The 25,544-nt window shown below is 41.7% G+C and overlaps 1 protein-coding gene across 13 annotated transcripts in view; it reads left to right on the top strand.

The window, feature by feature from the left end:
* The window catches only part of LOC110530452 (adhesion G protein-coupled receptor L2), a 138,922-nt gene that overhangs the window by 62,644 nt on the left and 50,734 nt on the right, over positions 1–25,544 (top strand). For all 13 annotated transcript variants that reach the window (XR_005052938.1, XR_005052939.1, XM_036986075.1 and 10 more), the window contains 4 exons: positions 1,302–2,105; positions 22,466–22,768; positions 23,616–23,719; positions 24,514–24,699. Coding sequence is in view for 11 of the 13 variants with exons in the window: in XM_036986075.1 (XP_036841970.1) it covers positions 1,302–2,105; positions 22,466–22,768; positions 23,616–23,719; positions 24,514–24,699 (1,397 nt within the window). In the remaining 2 variants the exon portion in view is untranslated. The remainder of the gene's footprint in view (positions 1–1,301; positions 2,106–22,465; positions 22,769–23,615; positions 23,720–24,513; positions 24,700–25,544) is intronic.

Below are 25,544 nucleotides of genomic sequence, written 5' to 3'. Positions count from 1 at the left end.
AGTACCGCAAACCTCGCAGTAGACAGTTTGGAAGAATGCTATGAAGGCAGTTTCTCATCTAAACCATTATACATTTCAATAATACAACATGATACAGATACACCAATTCACAAGCACATGAAGACATTTTAAGAGGGTTATTTTCCCATTTAAATTCAAATGACATAGTCTGACACAACAACATAACTAAGCTACCACCAAGCCTAACTATAAAAAACTATTAGCTAGAGCTCTCAAATACAGAAATGCATAAATGTTATCATACAGTATCATATGCATTGTACTGAGCTCGGTAGCAAGCTAAACAAATAATGCTGTGCATCAGGTAGCCTAGCAGTGAGAGCATTGGGCCAGTGGCCGAAAGGTCACCAGTTCAAATCTCTGAGCCGACAAAGTTAAAAATCTGTCTGTGCCCTTGAGCAAGGCACTGAAACCTAATTGCTCCAGGGTCACTGTTGATAATGGCTGACCCTCGACTTACCCCCGGAGGGTGGGGTCATCTCGGGGAGTTGGGATATGCAAAAAATTACATTTTACATTTCACAAATGCTTATAATACACACTTACATGTGTGATGGTCACCTGTTGGCAGATATGGGAGAGTGAGGTTGGCAAAAACTGAAAGAAGCCCAACAAAACCCCAAACCCAAGAAGCCCAACAAAAGCCCAACAGCAGAGGTAAAGACCTCTGCTGTTGTTGTCCTGTCTCCTCTCCAAACCCTACCCTCATCTTACCCCAGCTTCGCTGCCACCTCCTCCATCCAGAATGTTGTTTTTGGTTCTCTCCACAAGTCTTATCCCTTATCATTCTGTCTCTGTGTGCTTTTTCAGTAAGCATGTGCAGTTTTGCCATTTACACAATTGTCAGTGTCACTGTTTGATGCCAGGTAGAAGTTGCAATTAAAACAAGGGTTCCAGTATACACTTCATTCCTACCTCTCCCATCCCTTACATGTCTTGCATTTACAGGGTTTATCCTCCTTTGGTTTGACTTTTTGGATTTGTTTGGTCCCACACAGTTAACGTGTACGGCAGACATACTCTATAAAGAAGAGCAAGTCCTTTACTCACTCTTGCACATCATTTTCTTGGCTTCACCTTTGATTTTTCGTTGTATTCATAAGCAATAGCACTAAACACTAGTTAAATGACTGTCACTCATCTTTGTCCCACACTCTACTTGGACAGCAGCGAAAACTATACAATATACACACTACATACCGTGATGAAATATCTGTTTATACTCTGCATATTTAAAAAAAAACTTAAACCCATCTTTCTGTTTCTCTGTCCCTCACTAGTTTTCATTTGTCCCGGGACCCTGAAGGAGGTGGGGGAGCCCACGTTTGTGTTTGAGGTGGAGCAACAGGCGGGGGCGTGGTCTAAAGACCCCCTGCAGGCAGGAGACAAGGTCTTCTTCATGCCCTGGACACCGTACCGCACTGACACCCTTATTGAGTATGCCTCCCTGGAGGACTTAAAAAATGGCCGCCAGACTACGACCTATAAACTCCCACATCGTGTTGACGGTACGGGCTTTGTGGCCTACGACGGGGCCATCTTCTTTAACAAGGAGCGCACGCGTAACATTGTGAAATTTGATCTCCGCACGCGCATCAAGAGTGGTGAGGCCATTGTGGCCAACGCCAACTATCACGACACCTCGCCGTACCGCTGGGGCGGCAAGACGGACATAGACCTCGGCGTCGACGAGCGGGGGTTGTGGGTGATCTACGCAACGGAGCAAAACAACGGACGAATCGTGATCTCACAGCTCAACCCTTACACGCTCCGCTTCGAGGCCACCTGGGAGACGGCGTACGACAAGAGATCCGCCTCCAATGCCTTCATGGTGTGTGGCGTGCTGCACGTGGTGCGGTCCACCTACGAGGAGAACGAGAGCGAGACGGCCAAGAGCCACATCGACTACATCTATAACACCAAGCTAAGCCAGGGAGAGTACACGGACATCCTGTTCCCCAACCAGTACCAGTACATCGCTGCTGTGGATTACAACCCCAGAGATAACCAGCTGTACGTGTGGAATAACTTTTACATCCTGCGCTACGACCTGGAGTATGACGCTGAGAAAGACCCTGCTGACGGTAAGCCTCAGTCACAGTACGGCCTGTTTCAGATGAATCCTGATCTGAGATCTGTATGTGTACATTGAATTTTCAAGCAAGCCTCCCATTGAAATCAAAACAGGATTTCTGTAAAAAGACTGAGTTACATGCACATATTTCAGGTTGAGATTCAGCCCTTTGTGTTGTATTTGCGTCAGGTGCTGAATATATTCCTGTGTGTGTTGAGTGTGTGTTGCTGCATGGGAAGTCACAGATGACTGATTTTTAATTTTGAACACAATTCAAGTGTGATTCAGAGAATAGGAGATTGTGTTTGTCCTGGGGAAAGACCTAATTTGTAAATAGAAAATGACAGATTCACCTTGGAACGAGGTATAACTCCCTCAGGAGCCTTCATACTCTGGCACAAGGCATCAGCTATAAAGCCCTGCTTCCTTTATTACCATAAGGCAAGCTCAAGAACTCCCTCTCCACTTGAAGCTTGGACCCTATCAAATGTTCTAATCTCAGGTCTTATCCCAGTCCTTTATGAACAGTGGCCTTGTGAACTTCCCTTTTAATGCCCCGGAATGGGATTCTGAAATATTGCATACAGTATGACAGAAGGTTATCCCACTTTCCTTGCCTTGCCTTTGGAGCCGATTCGGACATCTGTTGCCATGGCTACCCCATCAACCGTTCGTTGACGGCCCCTCATTTACCCTAGATTGAGACAATCTCCATAATATTATGGCCTGGCGGTCGGTGTTAAAACGCAGAGTCAAAGTACCATGTGGCTAGATGGCGGTAACACCGGTGAATCATGGCCGGATGACACGGTTAGAAGAATGACTTGAGCGCTGTTGAAAAGGAGAAAAAAAATACGATCAAGATATCAATAACGGCTGATGATCCTGTCTAACGCTGTAGGGTTTTAAATGAATCTGTGAAGTGTCTGAGGGGAGACGGACGTGCATGTCATCAGTCAGGGCCCTTACATCACAGTGTCTGATAATGGGTGTAATTACCTGCCTGTAGCCTCCTTATCCCTGAGAGCTAGGCTAAGTCCCTGCTAACGCTCTGCACAACAAGGAACTATCAACTCTATACCATGATGCTGTGACGTGTTGGGGTGGAGCCTCCGCCTTATCGCTAAAAGCTAGGCTAAGTACCTGCCTAGTCACTTTGGGGGAACATGCTACCACGCTGCCATTTGGGTTTCAAGTTGTTCCACAGTGCTGCTCCCTGCACAAGAGTAAGTTCTGACTGAGTTCTCACATTTTCGCTGATTTAAAGAAAATGAATATTGAAAATGAAGCGATATCCAGTTAGTTGGCATTCCAGTGTATAGCTAGGTTACTGTTAAGGATTTTTCCCAAAGGAAATGTGATCCCTGACCTGTGTGTGCACTCTGATCACGTGTCAACGCGACAGACAAACAGACAGACAGGCAGACAGAAGCCTTGAGCTCGTGACGGTCTTAGAGGTTCAATCTCTGTGTGCCCAACCCAACCAAAGCAGTCAATTAAGACCATGTAGAATAGATAGACACCAGATACTAGAATTTTAAGTTGTTTCTCCATTGCCGAATTGGCATGTATTTGCATGCAAACGGCCTCTTCTGGCTGCTCAGGATAAGATGTATGTAAATGTAATTAACAAGTGAATTATCATAATTCCCCTTCATGCCTAATAACAGCCACACAGAGAGGAGAGAAGTCAGCATGGCAGTGCATTTCCAATCAAGGGGCTTTACTCTGTTCTGCTCTCAGCTAATGCTTCAGCAAACGCAAATGCCAAAGACCGACGCTAGGGCTGTCCCCGACCTAATATAAATCTTTGTCAACTGAGAGTCGTCTGTTCTTTCGACCGATCAATTGGTCAAAATATTAAAATGTGTATTTTTCCCTCTATAGACACACCCTATGTGTTTTGATAAAATCAACTGTATATGCGTTGCGCTTGTCTGATGCTTTAAGCTCACTATTTGATGAAACAAGACACAAATGACTCGAGAGGGAGATCAAGACCAGAAGATTCAAACCTTAACCTGTCCCGACCATCCTCCTCCCTCTCCTGCTGGCTTTTGCAGATTCTGCCATTACTCTCCTGATGTTGCCGGTAATAGGCTACACTAGGAGACGGCAAACTTTCTCATGTGGGAGGCCAATTTATCTTACCATTTCTACCGATCTGCGTGCCGGTAATGGTTTTCATATGAACATTTTTTGTGGAACAGTTTCATTTAATTTATAATCACGTCTTCATAAAGCATTGTCAAGTGGTTAATCAAAATTCTATTCAAATCTACATGAAAATGATACTTTTTAGGTTTGTAAGTTCCATTAACATTGCCAACTATGTAAAAAATAGCCTATATAAAGCCTAATAAAAACAATAAAATAGCCTAATAAAAACAATGCAGCCTGCAGGTAGAAAATAACCAGATTTAAAAAAATAAATAAATAACCTATAAATCACATTGGCTACACATGGCCTGTCTGCAACCAATTTGAAACATTGTATCAACTATTAACTTGGGTCCATCCGGTTGCAACACACAGTTTCCTGCACCAGTGAGCTCGGGACAGACATCCCTGTAGGCAATTTGCCCAAGGGATAAGAATTATTCAGGTAGGCCTATTTTATGACGTTTCCACAGGATCAGAGCATTACATTTTTCCCTTTCACGATGAGTGGTTATGGAAAGGGAGAGAGCTGGAAAGATTTTTCAAATGCATTGAGGAATTGTCATTCTCAATGGATGTAAAAAATAGACTTAATTTGATTGCTGTTTGAGGTAAAGAAAACGTTACATTGAGAAGCTCCACAGCTCATTAATGGGGCTGCATTAAACCAATCCGGAATACTATCAGATCCCCAAATGGTAGATTAGAAATGATAGGAGTTAACGGTAAATGTACTACTAGTGATACATGTAATGGGGAATTGATAGACACCAACAATTCACACAACGAAGTTATGGAACAATGAATGTACACAAATTGTCGGGAGAGGGCACACTCTGGAGAGAGACATGCATTGTGCAGCCACACTCCCCCTCTTCTTGGACTGTACCTCCACAATGGATTAGTCTCGGCTTCCGCAATGGATTAGTTCACTGAGATGGGCGCAAATTAAACAGGTGTCTCCTCTGCTATAAAAAAAATATATATATATATATACACACACACACACAATTGTTTTATTTTTTTTCTAGCACAGGAGACACCTGTTTTTTATATATTTTTTTAAATATATTCCTCAACAACAAAATCTCGGCTGAATAATTGGGGTCAGCCCAAACAGACACACAAACTCTCACTGGCTTAACTGCATGCGAAAGATGTAATGATGAAAACCACACAGCCACACACTAGCCTACATAGTTGTTGAGTTTACACATGAGTTTAAGAACCCTTGCTCCAGCTACGGTTCTGCTGCTGGAATTGAAACTTGAATGCATACAGCTACAATGTATTTGCATTCATAACTGCCCTCTGCAGATCATTACGTTAAGTTTTATGAGAACAAAAGCCCTTAGCTGCTCATAGAGGGAGGGAAATAGAGAAGCATGGCTGTGCCTACAGCAAGATTCTGCCTGTGCCATTGTGAATGGCACAGGCAGGCACATGAAAGAAATTGGTTCATGTTTATTAGGTTGCTCAGATCTACACCTTTAACTGCCCTGACTACACCGCTATTAGGATTTATTGCGCCTCTCAGAGAGAGTATAGATGGGGATTAAACAACCTGTTCTGCAGGGTGATCTAATGGTGCTAAAAGAACATCTCTCACTGATACTGAGAAGCACTTGAGGCGCAGAGAGGAAATTTATTTAGTCCATTAAGATTCATGGGGCCCCACAGTTAAAGTTCCTTGAAGAACCGAATCGCTACAATTCTCTGCTTTTTTATAGAGAACAGTAATCAGTACAATACCACCAATGTGTCTTCTCCTACTATGCCAACAGCCTACAGTGCCTTCAGAAAGTACTCATACCCCTTGACTTTTTCCACATTTTGATGTGTTAATCAGTGGAATTCAAATGGTTTTAATTGTCTTTTTTTTAGTCAATGATCTCCACAAAAAACTCTGTCAAAGTGGAAGAAACTTTTTTTTTTATTCATGGAAATAAACCACTAATTTTGAGTATTCAAAAGGATGGTATTCAAGTATACTTAGTATACACTAAGTATTCAACATGTTAGAATCACCTTTGGCAGTGATTACAGCTGGGGGTCTTTCTAGGTATGTCTCTAAGAGCTTTGAAAACTTGGTTTGTACAATATTTGCCCATTATTCAATTTCAATTCTTCAAGCTCTATCAAGTTGGTGGTTAGTCGTTGCCAGACAACCATTTTCAAGGCTTGCCATAGATTTTCAATCTGATTTAAGTCAAAACTGTGACTGGGTCACTCAGGAACATTTCAATGTTGTCTTGGTAAGTAATAGTGTATATTTGACCTTGTGTTTTAGGTTATTGTCCTGCTGGAAGGTGGATATGTCTCCCAGTGTCTGGTGGAAAGCAGGCTGAACCAGGCTTTTCTCTAGGACTATGCTTAGCTCTCTTCCTTTTCTTTTAATTAAAAAAACTCCATAGTCCTTGCCGATGACAAGTATACTCATAACATGATGCAGCCACCACCATGCTGGAAAATATGACGAGTGGTACTCTGTTGTGTTGGATTTGCCCCAAACATAATGCTGTTTTTGCCACTTTTTGTTTTTGCAGTATTACTTTAGTGCCTTATTGCAAACAGGATGTATGTTTTGGAATATATTTGATTCTGTATAGGCTTCACTCTGTCATTTAGGTTAGTATAGTGGAATAACTACACTGTTGTTGATCCATCCTCAGTTTTCTCCTATCACAGCCGTTAAACTCTGTAACTGTATTAAAGTCACCATTGGCCCCATGGTGAAATCCCTGAGGGGTTTTCTTCCTCTCCGGCAACTGAGTTAGGAAGGACGCCTATATCTTTGTAGTTATTGGGTTTATTGATAAACCATCCAAAGCGTAATTAATAACTTCACCATGCTCAAAGGGATATTCAATGTCTGTATCTACCAGTATGTGCCCTTCTTTGCAAGGCATTGGAAAACCTCCCTGGCCTTTGTCGTTGAATCTGTGCTTGAAATTACCTGCTCGACTGAGGGACCTTACAGAAAATTGCATGTGTGGGTTACAGAGATGAGGTAGTCATTAAAAAAATCATGTTAAACACCATTATTATACACCGAGTGAGTCCATGCAACTTATTATCTGACTTGTTAGACATATTTCTTCTCCTGAAGTTATTTAAGCTTGCCTAACAAAGGGGTTGAACAAAGGTTTTCAGTACTTCTTGACTCAAGACATTTCAGATTTACATTTTTTATTTATTAGTAAACATTTCTGAAAACATAATTCCACTTTGACATTATGGGGTATTCTGTGTAGATCAGTGACGCAAAATCTACATTTCATGCATTTTAAATTCAGGCTGTAACACAACAAAATGTGGAAAAAGTCTAAACACACTTTCTGAAGGCTCTGTGTGCACTACCGTTCAAAAGTTTGGGGTCACTTACAAATGTCCTTGTTTTTTTCTACATTAACATAACATTTACCAGAAATACGGTGTAGACATTGTTAATGTTGTAAATAACTTGTAGCTGGAAACAGCTGATTTAAAAAAAAAAAAAAATGAAAATCTACATAGATGTACAGACGCCCATTATCAGCAACCATCACTCCTGTGCTCCAATGGCACGTTGTGTTAGCTAATCCAAGTTTATCATTTTAAAAGGCTAATTGACCATTAGAAAACCCCTTTGCTTTTATGTTAGCACAGCTGAAAACTGTTGTGCTGGTTATAGAAGCAATAAAACTGGCCTTCTTTAGACTGATTGAGTATCTGGAGCATCAGCATTTGTGGGTTCGATTACAGGCTCAAAATGGCCAGAAACAAAGAACTGAAACTCGTCAGTCTATTCTTGTTCTGAGAAATGAAGGCTATTCCATAATTACCAAGAAACTGAAGATCTTGTACAACGCTGTGTACTACTCCCTTCACAGAACAGCGCAAACTGGCTCTAACCAGAATAGAAAAAGGAGTGGGAGGCCCCGGTGTACAACTGAGCAAGAGGACAAGTACATTAGTGTCTTGTTTGAGAAAGAGACGCCTCACAAATCCTCAACTGGCAGCTTATTAAATAGTACCCGCAAAACACCAGTCAACAGTGGAGGGGCGACTCCGGGATGCTGGCTTTCTAGGCAGTTTCTAGGAGTTCCTCTGTCCAGTGTCTGTGCTCTTTTGCTCATCTTAATCTTTTCTTTTTATTGGCCAGTCTGAGATGGCTTTTTCTTTGCAACTCTGCCTAGAAGGCCAGCATCCCGCAGTCGTCTCTTCACTGTTGACGTTGATACGGGTGTTTTGCGGATGCTATTTAATGAAGCTGCCACAAATAAGTTTGCTTTTCTTTCAAAAACAAGGACATTTCTAAGTGACCCCAAACTCGTGTGTGTGAGTGAGTGCAGTCAGAAAAAAGTATATATACAATACCAGTCAAAAGTTTGGACACACCTACTCATTCAAGGGTTTTTCTTTATTTTTACTATTTTTGACATTGTAGATTAATAATGAAGACATCACAACTATGAAATAACACACATGGAATCATATAGTTGCCAAAAAAGTGTTAACCTCTTTGGTGAAGGCGTGCCGCTGAAAGTTGGTGAAATTGCAGAGCGAGAAATTCAAACTACAGTATTATAAATATTTACTTTTCATAAAATCACAAGTATAATACATTAAAATAAAGCTTAACTTCTTGTTAATCCAGCCGCTGTGTCAGATTTCAAAAAGGCTTTACGGCGAAAGCAAACCATGCGATTATCTTAGGACAACGCCCCACATACAAACACGAAGGCCTGATTCATGAAGTCTCTTACTGTCTCGTCTGTTACTTGAATTCTGTGAAGCATTTATTTGGACAGCAATTTCTGAGTCTGGTAACTCTAATGACCTTGCAGTAGAGGTAACACTGGGTCTTCGTTTCCTGTGGAGGTCCTCATGAGAGCCAGTTTCATCATAGCGCTTGACTTGAAGAAACTTTCAAAGTTCTTGAAATTTTCCCGATGGACTGACCTTCATGTCTTAAAGTAATGATGGACTATTGTTTCTCTTTGATTATTTGAGCTGTTCTTGCCATAATATGGAATTAGCCTTATTGGTAAAATACATTCTTCCACCTCTGCCTTGTCACAACACAACTAATTGGCTCAAATGCATTAAGAAGAAAATAAATTCCACAAAGTAGCTTTTAACAAGGCACACCTGTTAATTGAAATGCATTCCAGGTGACTACCTCATGAAGCTGGTTGAGAGAATGCCAAGAGTGTGCGAAGCTGTCAAGGCAAAGCGTGGCTTCTTGGAATTATCTGAAATATAAAATATATTTGATTGAACACTTTTTTTTGGTTAGTACATGATTCCATATGTGTTATTTCATAGCGAAGTGAAGACATCAACACTAAGGTAACTGAGCTAAATGACTATCGCCCTGTAGCACTCACTTCCGTCATCATTATGTGCTTTGATAGACTAGTCAAGGACCATATCACCTCCACCCTACCGGACACCCTAGACCCACTCCAACAGACGAAGCAATCTCAACCACACTGCACACTGCCCTAACCATCTGGACAAGAGGAATACCTATGTAAGAATGCTGTTCATCGACTACAGCTCAGCATTTAACACCATAGTACCCTCCAAACTCGTCATTAAGCTCGAGACCCTAGGTCTCAACCCCGCCTTGTGCAACTGGGTCCTGGACTTCCTGACGGGCCACCCCCAGGTGGTGAGGGTAGGAAACGACATCTCCACCCGCTGATCCTCAATACTCCCCACAAGGGTGCGTTCTCAGCCCTCTCCTGTACTCCCTGTTCACCCATGACTGCATGGCCATGCACGCCTCCAACTCAATAAGCAAGTTTGCAAATGACACTACAGTGGTAGGCTTGATTACCAACAACGAAAGACGGCCTACAGGGAGGAGGTGAGGGCCCTCGGAGTGTGGTGTCAGGAAAATAACCTCACACTCAGCGTCAACAAAACAAAGGAGATGATCGTGGACTTCAGGAAACAGCAGAGGAAGCACCCCCCTATCCACATCGACGGGACAGTAGTGGAGAAGGTGGAAAGTTTTAAGTTCCTCAGCGTACACATCACAGGCAAACTGAATTGGTCCACCCACACAGACAGTGTGGTGAAGAAGGAGCAGCATCACCTCTTCAACCTCAGGAGGCTGAAGAATTTTGTCTTGTCACCAAAAACACTCACAAAATTTTACAGATGCACAATCGAGAGCATCCTGTCGGGCTGTATCACCGCCTGGTACGGCAACTGCTCCGCCCACAACCGTAAGGCTCTCCAGAGGGTAGTGAGGTCTGCACAACACATCACCGGGGGCAAACTACCTGCCCTCCAGGACACACCTACAGCACCCGATGTCACAGGAAGGACAAAAAGATTAAGGACAACAACCACCCGAGCCACTGCCTGTTCACCCCGCTATCATCGAGAAGGCGATGTCAGTACAGGTGCATCAAAGCGGGGACCGAGAGACAGAAGCTGTTTTTCAATCTCAAGGCCATCAGACTGTTAAACAGCCATCATTAACATTGAGTGACGGCTGCCAACATACTGAATCAACTCTAGCCACTTTAATAATGCAAAAATTGATGTAATAAATTTAGCACTAGCCACTTTAAACAATGCCACTTTATATAATGTTTACGTACCATACATTACTCATCTCATATATATATATATATATATATACTGTACTCTATACCATCTACTGCATCTTGCCTATGCCGTTCGGCCATCACTCATCCATATATTTTTATGTACATATTCTTATTCATTCCTTTACACTTGTGTGTATAAGGTAGTTGTTGTGAAATTGTTAGATTACTTGTTAGATATTACTGCATGGTCGGCACTAGAAGCACAAGCATTTCGCTACATTCGCATTAACATCTGCTAACCATGTGTATGTGACAAATAAAATGTGATATTCACTATTATTCTACAATGTCGAAAAATAAAGAAACCCTTGATTGAGTAGGTGTGTCAACTTTTGACTGGTACTGTGTGTGTGTGTATACAGTGGGGCAAAAAGGTATTTAGTCAGCCACCAATTCTGCAAATTCTCCCACTTAAAAAGATGAGGCCTGTAATTTTCATCATAGGTACACTTCAACTATGACAGACAAAATGAGAAAAAAAATCAAGAAAATCAAATGTCTAAAGACATGACGTAATTTTCTGTATTTTTCCAAGCTGTTTAAAGGCACAGTCAACTTAGTGTATGTACACTTTTGACCCACTGTAATTGTGATACAGTGAATTATAAATGAAAAAATGTGTCCGTAAACAATTGTTGGAAAAATGACTTGTAGATGTCCTAACCGACTTGCCAAAACTATAGTTTGTTAACAATTCATTTGTGGAGGTTGAAAAACTAGATTTAATGACTCCAACCTAAGTATATGTAAACTTCCGACTTCAACTGTACACATTATATATATATATATATATATATATATATATATATATATATATATATACACATTATATATATACACATTATATATATACACACACACACATACCTACATACAGTGGGGCAAAAAAAGTATGTAGTCTGCCACCAATTGTGCAAGTTCTCCCACTTAAAAAGATGAGGCCTGTAATTTTAATCATAGGTACACTTCAACTATGACAGACAAAATGAGAAGAAAAAAAATCCAGAAAATCACATTGTAGGATTTTTTATGAATTTATTTGCAAATTATGGTGGAAAATAAGTATTGGTCACCTACAAACTAGCAATATTTCTGGCTCTCACAGACCTGTAACTTCTTCTTTAAGAGGCTCCTCTGTCCTCCAATCGTTACCTGTATTAATGGCACCTGTTTGAACTTGTTATCAGTATAAAAGACACCTGTCCACAACCTCAAACAGTCACACTCCCAACTCCACTATGGCCAAGACCAAAGAGCTGTCAAAAGGACACCAGAAACAAAATTGTAGACCTGCACCAGGCTGGGAAGACTGAACCTGCAATAGGTAAGCAGCTTGGTTTGAAGAAATCAACTGTGGGAGCAATTATTAGGAAATGGAAGACATACAAGACCACTGATAATCTCCCTCGATCTGGGGCTCCACGCAAGATCTCATCCCGTGGGGTCAAAATGATCACAAGCAAAAATCCCAGAACCACACGGGGGGACCTAGTGAATGACCTGCAGAGAGCTGGGACCAAAGTAACAAAGCCTACCATCAGTAACACACTACGCCGCCAGGGACTCAAATCCTGCAGTGCCAGACGTGTCCCCCTGCTTTAGCCAGTACATGTCCAGGCCCGTCTGAAGTTTGCTAGAGAACATTTGGATGATCCAGAAGAAGATTGGGAGAATGTCATATGGTCAGATGAAACTGACCATATAAAGAGGAAAAAAAACGCAACTCGTCGTGTTTGGAGGACAAAGAATGCTGAGTTGCATCCAAAGAACACCATACCTACTGTGAAGCATGGTGGTGGAAACATCATGCTTTGGGGCTGTTTTTCTGCAAAGGGACCAGGACGACTGATCCGTGTAAAGGAAAGAATGAATGGGGCCAAGTATCGTGAGATTTTGAGTGAAAACCTCCTTCCATCAGCAAGGGCATTGAAGATGAAACGTGGCTGGGTCTTTCAGCATGACAATGATCCCAAACACACCGCCCGGGCAACGAAGGAGTGGCTTCGTATGAAGCATTTCAAGGTCCTGGAGTGGCCTTGCCAGTCTCCAGATCTCAACCCCATAGAACATCTTTGGAGGGAGTTGAAAGTCCGTGTTGCCCAGCAACAGCCCCAAAACATCACTGCTCTAGAGGAGATCTGCATGGGGGAATGAGCCAAAATACCAGCAACTGTGTGTGTGTGAACCTTGTGAAGACTTACATAAAACTTTTGACCTCTGCATTGCCAACAAAGGGTATATAACAAAGTATTGAGAAACTTTTGTTTTTGACCAAATACTTAATATCCACCATAATTTGCAAATAAATTCATAAAAAATCCTACAATGTGATTTTCTGGATTTTTTTTCTTCTCATTTTGTCTGTCATAGTTGAAGTGTACCTATGATTAAAATTACAGGCCTCATCTTTTTAAGTAGGAGAACTTGCACAATTGGTGGCAGACTACATACTTTTTTGCCCCACTGTATGTAGGTGTATGTGTGTGTGTGTATATATATATATATAATGTGTGTATATATATATATATATATATATATAAAATGTGTACATACAGTTGAAGTCGGAAGTTTACATACACTTAGGTTGGAGTCATTAAATCTAGTTTTTCAACCTCCACAAATGAATTGTTAACAAACTATAGTTTTGGCAAGTCGGTTAGGACATCTACAAGTCATTTTTCCAACAATTGTTTACGGACACATTTTTTCATTTATAATTCACTGTATCACAATTACAGTGGGTCAAAAGTTTACATACACTAAGTTGACTGTGCCTTTAAACAGCTTGGAAAAATACAGAAAATTACGTCATGTCTTTAGAAGCTTCTGATAGGCTAATTGACATCGTTTGAGTCAATTGGAGGTGTACCTGTGGATACATTTCAAGGCCTACCTTCAAACTCAGTGCCTCTTTGCTTGACACCATGGAAAAATCCAAAGAAATTAGCCACGAAAAATAATTGTAGATCTCCACAAGTCTGGTTCATCCTTGGGAGCAATTTCCAAATGCTTGAAGGTACCATGTTCATCTGTACAAACAATAGTACGCAAGTATTAACACCATGGGACCACGCAGCCGTCATAGTGCTCAGGAAGGAGACACGCTCTGTCTCCTAGAGATGAACGTACTTTGGTGCAAAAAGTGCAAGTCAATCCCAGAACAACAGCAAAGGACCTTGTGAAGATGCTGGAGGAAACGGGTACAGAAGTATCTATATCCACAGTAAAACGAGTCCTATATTGACATAACCTGAAAGGCAGCTCAGCAAGAAAGAAGCCACTGCTCCAAAACCACCATTAAAACAAGACAGACTACGGTTTGCAACTGCACATGTGGACAAAGATCGTACTTTTTGGAGAAATGTCTCTGGTCTGATGAAACAAAAATATAACTGTTTGGCCATAATGACCTTTGTTATGTTTGGAGGAAAAGGGGGAGGCTTGCAAGCCAACACCATCCCAACCGTGAAGCACGGGGGTGGCAGCATCATGTTGTGGGGGTTCTTTGCGGCAGGAGGGACTGGTGCACTTCACAAAATAGATGGCATCATGAGGAAGGATAATTATGTGGATATATTGAAGGAACTTTTGAAGACATCCGTCAGGAAGTTAAAGCTTGGTCGCAAATGGGTCTTCCAAATGGACAATGATCCCAAGCATACTTCCAATGCTGTGGCAAAATGGCTTAAGGACAACAAAGTCAAGTTATTGGAGTGGCCATTACAAAGCCCTGACCTCAATCCTATAGAACATTTGTGGGCAGAACTGAAAAAGCGTGTGCGAGCAAGGAGGCCTACAAACCTGACTCAGGTACACCAGCTCTGTCAGGAGGAATGGGCCAAAATTCACCCAACTTATTGTGGGAAGCTTGTGGAAGGCTACCCGAAACGTTTGACCCAAGTTAAACAATTTAAAGGAAATGTTACCAAATACTAATTGAGTGTATGTAAACTTCTGACCCACTGGGAATGTGATGAAAGAAATTAAAGCTGAAATAAGTAATTCTCCCTACTGTTATTCTGACATTTCACATTCTTAAAATAAAGTGGTGATCTAAACTGACCTAAGACGGGGAATGTTTACTAGGATTAAATGTCAGGAATTGTGAAATACTGAGTTTTAAATGTACTTGGCTAAGGTGTATGTAAACTTGTTTGTGTGTGTAATTGTATGTTTAAAAATCTTTATGTAGTATTTTTATATATATATTTTTAAAATACTTTTTTTGTGTTACTATGTAAAAAAAATAAAAATAAAAATAAAAAAAAACATGTTATGTATTTGATACCTGTCTAATTCCTCAAATATATATTGAACACTCTTCAAGTATTCATTTGAATTCACTACAGGGATATGAGTTTTTAAACACATAGGTTCTCAACACTCAGACACCACACCAGTGATCAATATTTTGATGGTTCGAACTCCGAAGTAGAAGACTCACTATTTAAGAGATTGTCTTGCTCCGACGTGCCAATAAAATGCATCCCTTAGTGTCGCCCATTACAACATTTGTATTGACACTTAGAAGGTATTGTCTGAGATGCCTCAAAGACATCGACTTGGGTCTCGGTCCAGTGAATTCAAAAGACTAATCAGGGGAGACTATAATTGCCAGGAGCATTTCAAAGTAACGAAGGGAGAACATTAATTTGCTTTTGAGGTAGCATTGATCTGAGAAGCATTAAATTTGAGCGTTAAATTCATGGCTTGAATGAGAGGAGCAGTGCCGCTGGAGAAATGTTGGGTTAAGCCACACGAAGAGATCCGACGACACCGGCAGAAGGAAGACCATGCCACTGCATACAGATGTAGGATCTTAATTTGAGACAGTTTGCTACAGCTGGAAAGCAATCCTGCAGCAACAGGAAATGTTTATTATTATGTGGATTATAATTAATTAACATTTTTGTAGGGGTTCAGAAGCCTTTTTAAACCTCAAGTACACTAGTCTTACGTTTCCTGAATTGCAGCAAAGTTCTCCTGCAACAGGGTAATCAAATGAAGATCCTACATCTGTACATGAACTTGGAAAAGGCTAGTAAGTGGCTTAAATCTTCTAATGGCTTAAATCTTATTCTGCCTTACAAAGCTTGCTAATATATCTACATTCGGCTCATTCAATATGGCTGCTTATAAAACTCAGCTATGCATATTGATTTAGATGTTTTTTAAACATTGAAGTGTGGCATGATGAAGAAGCACTTGCTGGGCTCATTAATACATTGTATTGTGACAGACACACAGTGAGGCTTTGGAGATTGTTTCTGCGCTTCTAAGAGTAGAAAGCTCAAAGGGAATATTTACCCAGATCTCATGAGTTGGTCCATGCCACTTGGTGGATCAGCAAGGAGATTCATGCTGACCAGGGTCGAGGTGTGTGTGTGTGTGTGTGTGTGTGTCCTGGATCAAGGTGCCAAGCGTATGGTTGGAACAACTCCATTTGTTCCTCTTGTTGACATGGCACAAGTCTTCATGAGTCTGACTTCATGATTAGTGGATAGTAATATTTTGACTTGTTCAAGTGGACATTTAAAGAACTGGAAGAGAGGCTGTTGATCGCTGAAGTGAACATGAAATAATACAGTATGTTTTTTGCTTGTGCTGCTAGCCACCTCCCTTTTTTCTATCAAAGTGGGTCCATGGGCTGGTGTCGCTGCCGGAGGTATGGGGTGTCATTCATTTTGAACTTGTGTAAATCCGAACACTTAGCTCCAGAACCTGTCTGGCTGGCAGTGGCAGGGCCTTTTCTGTCTCCTGATCTTTAAGAACAAGTGTCAAGAACGCACACAGCAATAGAACTCCGATGCTCGACGTGGTATTTGCCATAGTCCATTAAATACAGGTAATAAGCACACACTAGGAAGAAAACAACCTACACCTTTCACTTATTCACTTCATCCACTGTGTGATGGCAGTAATTTCTGCCCATTTCTGCCAGGAAGACCCATCATTTATTCCAAATTGTACTAAAGGCAAAGTCTGGAAAAAACAGTCTTCCCAAGGCAGTATAAAAAGGCTACCGTATGTGACCAGGTGGTTCACTTAGACCCATTACCGAAGCTACTAGCTACACAGGACCGATGTTCACATAAGCGCCTCACATAGGCTCGAGCAGAGCAGGGTGAGACGGCATAAAAACAAACTAATGTAATATTCATGTCTTCTGGGTGTTGTTGTTTCTCTATCATTAGCTACTGGCGTAGGGATCTTCAAAAAAGCAACACCAAAACTGTGGCTCACAAGTACTGCTGTTTACTTCCTTTAAGTTTAAGATATTCAGACACACTCACCCTCACACCATTCCTTATTCATGGTGTTGCAGTGTAGGATGGTGGTGCGTTGGCGTGACATCCAACAGTTTGGTACAGGCTGTTTTGTCTTCTTATTGCAGTCCACGTAGGTGGCCAGATTCACACTTAGACAAATACTGTGTGAATTAAGATAATGTCATAACGCCCTCAAGTTTGAAGTTAGGAGGATTCAGAGTTTTGGAAGTGCACTGAGACTTAGCTTAATTATTTGGCTATATCGTTACGCTGATATAGTGGCACTCGGTATTTTACATTTTACTTTCAGTCGGTCGACTATTTAATCAACCCTTTCATTTCAACAATCATTGATTTCAAAACAAACCTTAAATTGTGGTAAAGACTGAAGTAAGTTGTTTCTGCAGAAGTCAGAAGATGTCTGATTCTTCCAGACCACAGACACACTGATGGTGATAGCCCATTATTATGCTGTTTCCCTGTCAAACTTTCTTAGATAACCTTCACGTCGTTTTCCCAATTCTTCAGAGATAATGGCAAACATGTCTAGACTCCAGAGCCATGGGGAATCTGGCTTTTATGAGGGGGGGGGCGGGGGGGGAGACTAGGCCTTTAACGGAAATAGCTGTCTTAGACAAACAGCATAGCTATGCCTCTGATCATCGTATCATGGTTTATTTCATTATTATTTCATTTTTGGAAAGATGTTAAAATGTGGAACTTTATCTTCATTTATCATCTTGAATTTTAGTGAAGAGTATTACTTCGGCTTAATTAACCCTTTCCTCCATCCTCAAAGATCCCTTCTATTTGCGATGGATTGTGTCTAGTTCATTCTATTTAGCTGTATCTAGTTTGGACACGTTTTTCAGTGGACAGTATTCCCTTTGCTTTCCCAGTGTCCTGCACTTGATTCCATTCTATCTAGTTACTTCTATTCAGTTTTCAGAACTTCCTAAAAAAAAATATTATACTGCTGTCAGCCCCTGAGCACCTTGTGTTATTTATCACAGATTAAACATATGCCACCCAGAGTGTCCTAGGCTTCTGCCTCCCACCAAGAGAAACTTTAAAGGCCCAGTGCAGTCAAAAACGTGATTTCCTGTGTTTTTATATTTTTCACACTGTAGTCCTATTCGCACTGGACTAGTATTAGTCATAGAGAATGATTGAGGCCTCTAGTGGCCAAAAGGCCATATTAGCAAGGGGGCTCCATTGAGGGCTTCCACCATTTTAATGTAGTCAACTGGGTGAGACTTCCAAATTCATTGGTTGATCCCTCTTGGTGACCCTGTTTGGAGTTATGTCCAAGCATGTCACCAGGAGGGATTAGCCAATCATGAAGAACAAATTGTACTACTTCAAAATGGAGATTTCCTCAGTGGCGCTGCGCTATAGTGGCACAGATACAACGATTAGTCCTCTATCTATCTCTATGGTATTACTAGAGAACTTTGTTACGTAATTATTACCCCAGAATGTCTGTTATTTCAGAGGATGATTCGGATGGGATAAATTCTTTACAAACGGACAGTTTTTTAAATAAATTGACAGTTATTACTGAAGCCTGGAGGTTTTTATTCTAGGCCTGGAGATATTTCAACATGTCTAGGTGTTAACAGGATACACTGATAACTCCAGCTTGGCTCCCAAGTTTCTAAACCATACCAAACCATCTTTGGTATACTGTCGCCAAAATATGATCATATTTTTGCTATCCGCAGTAGAAGACGTTCTTAATCACCCCAGCCTGCAGATGTGAACTAAACAGTGCACTTGTACTTGAGATGTGTTTTTAGGCTATGGATGAGAAAGGGAACTTGTCATTTCCCCCAAATGAAGCTCAGTTGTAAATGCTGCTTAACGATCAATTAACCGCAAGGGTTGCATTAAATAGGCGCAATATATTTTACTGACGCATTTGCTGATGTTCAATTCATTGGCACAAAACTTAGAAAGGAAAGCATTCACTGTGAAAGTTAAAACATGCATTCCCTTCATACACTATGTATACAAACCTTCAAATTAGTGGATCGATGACACAGCCATGCAGTCTCCATAGACAAACATTGTCAGTAGAATGGCCGTACTGAAGAGCTCAGTGACTTTCAACGTGTCACCGTCATAGGATGCCACCTTTCCAACAAGTCAGTTTGTCAAATTTCTGCCCTGCTAGAGCTGCCCCGTAAATGCTGTTATTGTGAACTGGAAACGTATCGGAGCAACAACGGCTCAGCCGCAAAGTGGAAGGTGGACCACCAAGTGGACCACCGAGTGCGGAAGCGCGTAGATCGTAAAAATCATCTGTCCTTGGTTGCAACACTCACTATCGAGTTCCAAACTGCTTCTGGAAACAACGTCAGCACAAGAACTGTTGTGGCAACAGTTTGGAGAAGGCCCTTTCCTGTTTCAGCATAACAATGCCCCCGTACACAAAGCCAGCTCCATACAGAAATGGTTTGTCGAGATCGTGTGGAAGAACTTGACTTAAAAAAATACAGATCTGGTGATTTGTGCTTGTGCACATAGAGTTATGTAATTATCTTCCCCAGTAAAATGAATCCCATATGAATTGGGCTTATGAGGTTGGAATTATACTGTGAAATTGTGAAAATTATGATAATGCCCTTTTAGTGTAAGAGCTGTTTGGGAGGGAGTTTTGGCCTGCCTGTTGACATCAGCAGGCGGTAAATGAGTTCCTATAAGAAGGAGTTCCAAACCAGTTCTCTGCCAATCACAGCTAGTGTTCAGTTTTCCCCTCCCCACTCAGACCACTCCCAGACACTCCTAGCTAAATTCTTGCTTGAGATATTGCTATTTGCTAAGAGTATATTTTTGTTTGTTTTAAAATTAAAACGGTCAAAAATAATCACAGTAAGGTACTTAATTGTTACCCAGAAATGATTTGATATTGAGATAAAAAGAGCTGAATTGAACCTTTAGGCTTTTGAGTGAAATGACAGCTAATTGAGATGGCCCCTCTTTGGGCTGAGTGCTAGCAGAGGACACACGGCTTTCAACCGCCATTGGTGAAATGGCTCATCATAATCAAAAGAAAATTGTAGTGTGTGTCCGGGCGGTGGATGGAGACATCAAGAGAAATGTAACAGGAAAATGGGCCTCTTTGACAAGTGGTTTAGATTCTATTTCTTTAGTTGTTGTTTTTTCTCTCCATTTTTCCCCCTTCATCTGTCTATCGCTGTAGAAAGGAGGTAGTCAGGGGCTCACACTCAGGCACTTCCAAATTACAACTAAATCAGAATTCCAGTGCACATCAATAGCTATAATAGTCTCTAGAGCGTACATTAGACTGGTGCACAGAGAATAGTGACACTGCGGTATGAGTGTTTTTCTCAGTATGCTGGTATTTTGCAGTTTCCGTAAGCATTTAGTTTCTCACAGCCACTTGGGATAGGGACAGAATGAGGGACAGAAAGAGTGGTAGAGAGAGAGAGAGACAGGGAGTTACACTGAACAGAATTATAAGCGCAACATGTAAAGTGTTGGTCCCATGTGTCATGAGCGGAAATACAAAATCCCACAAAAAAAAAAAAAATGTTTTTAATGTTAATTTCTCTACCATAAGCTGCCTTCAACGTAGTTTTAGAGAATTTGACAGTACGTCCGGCCCCACAACCGCAGACCACGTATAACCATGCCAGCCCAGTATCTCCGTCTGTAATAAAGCCCTTTTTCGGGGGAAAACTAATTCTGATTGGTTTTAGCCTGGCTCCCCAGTCTGGTGAAATCCATAGATTAGGGCCTAATGAATTTATTTTAAGTGACTGATTTCCTCATATGAACTGTAATTCAGTAAAATTTATGAAATTGTTGCATGTTGCCTTTTATATTTTTGTTCAGATTATAAGCTCCTCTCAACATCTGTTCTCACAACAATAAACTGGACATGTGTCATTTGCATAGTTACTTAGTGCTCAGAAATGTGTGAACGAGCAATTGAGTGCGTGGCTGACAGACAGACGGACGCACAATGAAGGAATGAGTACGGCCCAATTAAACACTGCTTCTGCCATGGGAGAAAAGGTCATTGAGTGAAATGTCATAACACAACAACACTGCCACACGGCTGACTGATCCTGCCTGACATTTCTAAATAGAAATGTGTCGCTGCCTGGGACCCTTTTTACCCCCCCCTCTTTTTCTGAGAACCGCGTCATGCTAGATTTAATGTATTGTTGGTTATGCACTTTCAGCTCTTTTTTTCCCTTAGCACAGACAGACACAGACAGGACATTGTTATGAACTTCAATATTCCACTGAAACAGAAACACAAAACAAAGACGACGAGTCTCTCCAGAGCCCAGACGCTAAATGTGGGCATTGTCACCAATCAGGTAGAAATGGAGATATGAGTCTGATGATGGAGCATCAGATAGCATGATATTGCCTGTTCCCTGGGCCTCTGAAGACTGCACTGCAGGACTCTCAGAGTAGCAGACCTTGTGGGAAGCCACCTCTTATCAGCGCTAGAAATCGTGTGGCTGTGATATATAATCAGTCAGGCAAGAGGCAGTCAGTGTAGTCATCATGCTCATACGCAGGCTGTATGCATATACTGTTTTCTCTTTATTCTTTTATATCTATTTTCTTATTTTCTTTCATTCATTCTACTGTACATTCACAGTGCTGTGACCACACAAATGGGTAGACACTGTAGAAAAGGCCTAGAGACCACACCTTCTTGGTGACCACAACACACACACACACACACACACACAGATGTTCTTTATAGCTGTACATTGAATACAGCAGCTGAGCATTATAGCTGATGTATGGTTTTTGCCCAGAGCATTCCAGTTTTAGTTTTCTTACACCGGCTTTATCAAGGGGAGAGATGAAAGGGAGGAGAAAATAGTCAAATGCAGACAGACTTTGTCTTCCTTGTTGACATTAATCAGCCTACGGTACTGACTCTCCCTCACGAAGGACATCACTGCTGGGCAGAGCCAGGCCAGGCAGATGCTGCTACACTACCTGTCCTCCTGTTATTTTCAAGATTGGGTAAAGGTTTAAAATAGCTGAGATAGTGTAGTGTTTACAGGTTTCCTCCTCCTAACAGAACAGAGAGAGTAGGAGTAGTGTGGAGTAATACCCGAGTGCTGCTGTAGACTCTGCAGTAGACGTGACTCAGTAGAGCATAGAGCAGCCATCCCTCCAAGCGGTGTGGAACTAAAACACTGAAAGTACCTTGAACTTTCCCTGCTGACTGTTATATCTGATGTATGTCTGAAAGGTATAGAGGGAGTTCAATGTAAGGCTGGGTTTTATTAAAGCTATAACCTCCACTTTTCTCTCTGCTCTCCTCCTAGTGCCAACTATAGAAGACGTCTCCCTCTCCTCGGCCCTGCCTGAGACCACCACTATCATCACCACCACCATGGTCATGGTCAAGGTCCCAGTCGACACCACAGTTCCAGCAGACCCCAGGGATGGGAGAGAGAGAGAGGCGGGTAAACCAGCGGAGGACCCCCATGGTACAGCTGACCCCACCACCCCAGAGATCCCTCCCACCCCCAGGCGCTTCTGTGAGGGAGGGATGATGAGGGGTATCTCCTGGCCCCAGACACACACTGGAGCCACAGTGGAAAGACCCTGCCCCAAAGGAACCAGAGGTACTATCAGGAACCGGGAGGGAGGGTGTGTGTGTGTGTGTGTGTGTGTGTTCCTCTGTATGAACATGTTAGTGTGTTTACACATTGTCTTTCATATAGCCTTCCATATGTTAAACAAGGTGCCAAGATGTAATGTTCATTACCTACAATATGCTAATACTTCCAAATAGTAAATAGTTCCATGAATGAACTGTCAAAACAGACAATATAGGAAGATAAAAAACAGTAGGTGGCATGAGGGGGATGAGTTACTGTTATTTCAATCATATGGAAATGGAATGTATGGAATGCAGACATGTCGGATATGAAGGTGTACCAATAGGTAGTAAGACTATGGCAACACTGTTCATTGTTGACAAGAATGCAGTAATATATATATGATACAGAGCATTTTATTCATTGGCAACCCGTGATTCCTACAGTATACAGCTGAAATGTATGAGAATCTCTTACTGTGTAGTGTCCACTCAGTTAGATATCACAAAGCTGGTAATCTTCCTACATGTTTCACATCATACTTAATTATTAATTTGATTTATTTTACCATGGCTGCTCTCAGTCAATTGTTTGTCCTGCTCTAGAGAAGCCAGGTAAGTAAGAGGAGCAGGAGCAGGACAAAGAGATGTCCTGGCTCGGTTTCATTTATTTCTATTGAACCTTTATTTTAACAGCCTATTCTCATTGTCATACAATCTCATTTGCAGGGGATATAACCGTGTATTCAAGATGGCAGTGTTCAGCAACATCACAAAAAGTTACACAAATAAATGCACACATACTGTTCAATACACAATAGAAACAGACAATAGAGGGTTGTGTAACTGTTGTTTGTTGTGTGTTTCTCCAGGCATCGCCTCCTACCTCTGCACGGTAGCAGGGGGGACCTGGAACCCAAAGGGACCCGACCTCAGCAACTGTACCTCCCACTGGGTCGCTCAAGTGGCACAAAAGGTTGGTCAGCAGTGTCCTCTCATAGCTCCTGGGTGGCAGGGAGGGAAGGAACAAAACACCTTCTCTCTACTTCTTTATCTGAAAGGGAAAAGTGTATCTGTATTTGTATTAGCATCTTGTTGGTTGAAACACTAAAGACGCGGTTTGCCCATTCATTCTGTATTCCCCTGCATGACTTCTAGATGTGAACAAAAATACACATTCAATGCACTTTTCTCTGTAAAAAAAAATTATCTGACACTTTGAATTGCTCTCTGTAGCCTATAGCTTGCAACATTAATATTGATTTGAGTTTTAATCGGTATATGATACATTACTTGTATACTGGTCTGACACTGGGATGCCGATCCTCCAGAGGCGTTGTACCAATGACCCCGAGCCTTTTCCTGCTGTGCTGTTTTTCTTCCTTTCTCCACATTAAATCAGCAGTATCCATTGTTATCACATAGTTAACGTACCACATTCCAGGTACAGATGTAGGATCTTCATTTGACCTGTATTGTCACAGCTAAATAATCCTGCAGAAACCAGATTTGAACCTTTAGTCCAAAGTGTTTCAGGTGGTTAGGCTATTATCTGGTCAAAATGAGGCTGCATGGAAAGTGGAATACTGTTAATATAACTGTGTGTTAGTGTGGGTTTTCAGTGAATTTATGCATTTCCTCCGGCGCAGGAAAAGTTGCAGCAACAAAAGAGTGACCAAATCCAGATCTTACATCTGTATTTAGTAAGAAACAAGTAATTAAAAGCTTAAACAGTCCATTAATATTTACGTTTTTTCCCTCCAACTCTAGATCCGTAGTGGGGAGAACGCGGCTAACCTAGCCAATGAGCTGGCCCACCACACACAGGGCCCGGTGTTCGCCGGTGACGTCAGCTCATCAGTGCGTCTCATGGAACAGCTGGTTGACATCCTGGATGCTCAGCTCCAGGAGCTACGGCCTAGCGAAAAGGACTCGGCCGGGCGGAGCTTCAACAAGGTAATATAAAATAATACAGTGTCTTCAGAAAGTTTTCAGACCCCTTGACTTTTCCCACATTTTGTTACGTCACAGCCTCATTCTAAAATGGATTCAATAGTTTTTTCCCCAATATACACACAATAGTCAATAAACAGTTTTTGAAATGTTATTTATACAATATATATATACATAAGTATTCAGACCCTTTACTCAGTACTTTGTTGAAGCACCTTTGCCAGCAATTACAGCATCGAGTCTTCTTGGATATGATGCTACAAGCTTGGCACATCTGTATTTGGGGAGTTTCTCCCATTCTTCTATGCAGATCCCCTCAAGCTCTGTTAGGTTGGATGGGGAGTGTCACTGCACAGCTATTTTCTGGTCTCTACAGAGATGTTTGATCGGGTTCAAGTCCGGGCTCTGACATTCTTGTCCCGAAGCCACTCCTGCGTTGTCTTGACTGTGTGCTTAGGGTCATTGTCCTGTTGGAAGGTGAACCTTCGCCCCAATCTGAGGTCCTGAGCACTCTGGAGAAGGTTTTCATCAAGGATCTCTCTGTACTTTGCTCTGTTCATCATTCCCTTGATCCTGACTAGTCTCCCTGAAAGATCCACTGAAAACATCCCCACAGCACGATGCTGCCACCACCATGCTTCACCATAGGGATGGTGCCAGGTTTCCTCCAGACGTGGCGCTTTTCAATCAGGCTAATCTTGGTTTCATCAGACCAGACAATCTTGTTGTCTAGTCTGAGTGTCCTTTAGGTGCGTTTTGGCCAGCTCTAAGCGGGCTGTCATGTGCCTTTTACTGAGGAGTGGCTTCCGTCTGGCCACTGTACCATAAATACCTGATTGGTAGAGTGC

Source organism: Oncorhynchus mykiss, chromosome 8 (genome assembly GCF_013265735.2).
Source record: "Oncorhynchus mykiss isolate Arlee chromosome 8, USDA_OmykA_1.1, whole genome shotgun sequence".
NCBI classification, from domain to species: domain Eukaryota; kingdom Metazoa; phylum Chordata; class Actinopteri; order Salmoniformes; family Salmonidae; genus Oncorhynchus; species Oncorhynchus mykiss.
The sequence above is the reverse complement of the archived record's forward strand: the minus strand, read 5'-3'. Positions and strand labels throughout refer to the sequence as shown.